The sequence below is a fragment of the Pteropus vampyrus genome, unplaced genomic scaffold (assembly GCF_000151845.1).
Source record: "Pteropus vampyrus isolate Shadow unplaced genomic scaffold, Pvam_2.0 Scaffold336, whole genome shotgun sequence".
NCBI lineage: Eukaryota > Metazoa > Chordata > Mammalia > Chiroptera > Pteropodidae > Pteropus > Pteropus vampyrus.
Window position 1 is genome coordinate 1,209,480 of NW_011889117.1, and position 2,294 is coordinate 1,211,773.

General features: G+C 51.8%; 1 protein-coding gene and 1 long non-coding RNA gene across 3 annotated transcripts in view; one reads left to right on the forward strand and one right to left on the reverse strand.

The window, feature by feature from the left end:
* The window catches only part of EIF2S2 (eukaryotic translation initiation factor 2 subunit beta), a 15,434-nt gene extending 13,820 nt beyond the window's left edge, over nt 1-1,614 (reverse strand). Inside the window, exon 1 of the mRNA XM_011378284.1 lies at nt 1,446-1,614. Coding sequence (XP_011376586.1) covers nt 1,446-1,460 — 15 coding nt within the window. The 5' untranslated portion in view covers nt 1,461-1,614. The remainder of the gene's footprint in view (nt 1-1,445) is intronic.
* A 189-nt stretch (nt 1,615-1,803) lies between these two features.
* Nucleotides 1,804-2,294, forward strand: part of LOC105304286 — a 68,405-nt gene continuing 67,914 nt past the window's right edge. For both annotated transcript variants that reach the window (XR_002776823.1, XR_002776822.1), the window contains exon 1: nt 1,804-1,939. This is a non-coding gene — a long non-coding RNA (uncharacterized LOC105304286). The remainder of the gene's footprint in view (nt 1,940-2,294) is intronic.

Consider the following 2,294-nt stretch of genomic DNA (forward strand, 5'->3'; position numbering starts at 1 on the left):
GCTTAGAAAATAGGTAGAAACAAAACGTGAAACACTGCCCTCTCAGAACTTCTGAAATACAGTAGCATAGAGCAACATTACCATGACCCCCAAGCAAGAACCACCTACCTCCTTTAGACTCTCAGTTTCTCTCCTAAGAGAGCAAGAGCTCCCTAGTCACTTAGATGGAGGAAATATTACATAGATGTGGAATTCTACGACTGGCTCAGCCACTTACTATTTAATCATGGACATTATACAACACTCTAAGCCTTAATTTTCTCATCCCTAAAATGGTTTATACCTATCTTATAAGGTTGTTGGAGATGACAGATTAGCATCCCTTTCAGAGTAAATCCAAATTCTTTAATTTTGTCTTTAAAACCTTTTATGAACTGGCCAATACCTGCGTTTCAAGGGATTAACTCCAACCAAACTGGAGAATATTCTACTGTCTGTGAGCACACTTACTTGGCTTCTTAACCCACTCCCTTGCTGGGATCTTGCCTTTCCACTACTTGAGGAAATTCTAAGGTTCGTTCAGGGACTACCTCAAAAAGCCAACACTCAAGAAAGCCTCAGATTTTCCCCCTTCCTTCTTTCCAAGGCCCTACGAGCCAAGCACTCGAATATACAGAAGTGAATTATAAATTCAAGATCTTTTATTTGCGGGGGAGAGCTGGCCGGTAAGCGGTAGCTCCCCGCCACCCTCCAGTGTTACTCAATATCTACCTGACTACTTAAAATCAGATTTCATTTTACATGAATTGAGATAAATATGGCCAAAAGGAACTTGAGAAAATGTGCTGAATTACAAGCACGACAGTAGGAAAAGATCCCAGCTAGCATCGCAGCCTGGACTTCCCGCTACCGTCGCTGTGAGCTGCTGAGGAAAACAGCGACTCCCGCTCTAAAACTTTCCAAGTGTAGTCCCTTTTTGAACCTGCAGGATCTTTGCCTCTCGTTCTATCTCCCTCACCCTCCTGGTCTTTTTAAGAAATAATGCAGATGAGAATAAGAGCAGATACTGGCCGGAACGAGCCGGCCTGCAAAGTTTTTAACGAGGGCACTCCACCGGAGCCGAGGGAAGCTCCTATCGGCACCCTCCGCACCCGATGAGGAGAGGTACAGTTGCAGTGTCAAATCGAAAGGAATGGAGGATTCGCCAGCTCCAATCTCGTTCAGGTGGGACATTAACCGGAATTCAAGCCCCCTTCTCGGAGGGCGACTTAACTTGCTCTCTATTCCGGAAACGCCTGCCTCAGCGCCGCCGCCCTGGAGAACGGAGCGCCGCCAAATTCGTGGCTCCGGAGTCCTCCTCGCCGACTCTACCTCTCCAGGCCGCCTAGGCCCGGCTGCCCCACATGGCGGCCGGCCGCTAGGCCGCAGGCCCGGTCTCCCACATTAGGAATGGGTTCGGCTCCCCGCCTCAATCCCTAGAACTAGCTCCAGGCTCAGGCCCTCACCTCGTCCCCGGACATGGCTGCGGTTCGAGTGGGCTCGGCAAAGACGGGAAGTCGGACGGGTCAGCCCCAGGTCCTGGCGGCAGCGCTGCTCCTGCCGACACCGCTCCCACCACCGCACTAGGTTCTTGCATCAGCGAAAGGGAACGACACCCCGCCCTCAAGTCCCAAGCGTTGGAAATGCGCCTGCGCAGAACCCGGCAGGGCGCAGGCGCACAGAGGAGCTGACCTAGCGCGCTCCGTCTGGCGCGAGTTACCCGGCGACGCTGCGGCGCCTGGCAAAGCGGGACTTGTAGTCCTCCTAGAAGAGGCGGGCAATTGCGCGGCGTCCGCCCAGCGACGCGTGCGCGTGCGTAGTGTCTGAGGTAGCTTGCCGGGAAGGTTCAACTTTGCAGATGGCGAGTTTTTACCTTAGCCTATCGCCGCATGGTGAATCCGCGCTGTTCCACATTGCTTGTGCGGAAATATGGCCTCATTTCTCCCCATTAGGGTGGTGGGTAAGACAGTCTAGTAATATGAACCTATTGGGGCATTAGTGTTCTTGCTACTACCCCACCATACCCTCTTGGAGTACTCAAATTTGGAACGAGAGGCGCGAACCTCAATAAGGGGTTTTACTTCGTGGGAAATTTAATCTAACATGTTGCATTTCAACTTGGGAGGTCGGAAACCGAAAGCCTCCTCCCTGTAGACGGAGGAGAGCCGTCCCCTGAGGAGAAACGGTCTGGCAAGAGGCAGTCTATTGGGAAGCCTAAAAACAGTTTATGAAGTCCCTGCGCGGACGCTATGGGTGCATCATGCAGTTCCTCTTGAGGCATAATAATAGCAGCTACTCTTTAGGGGGCTCTCACT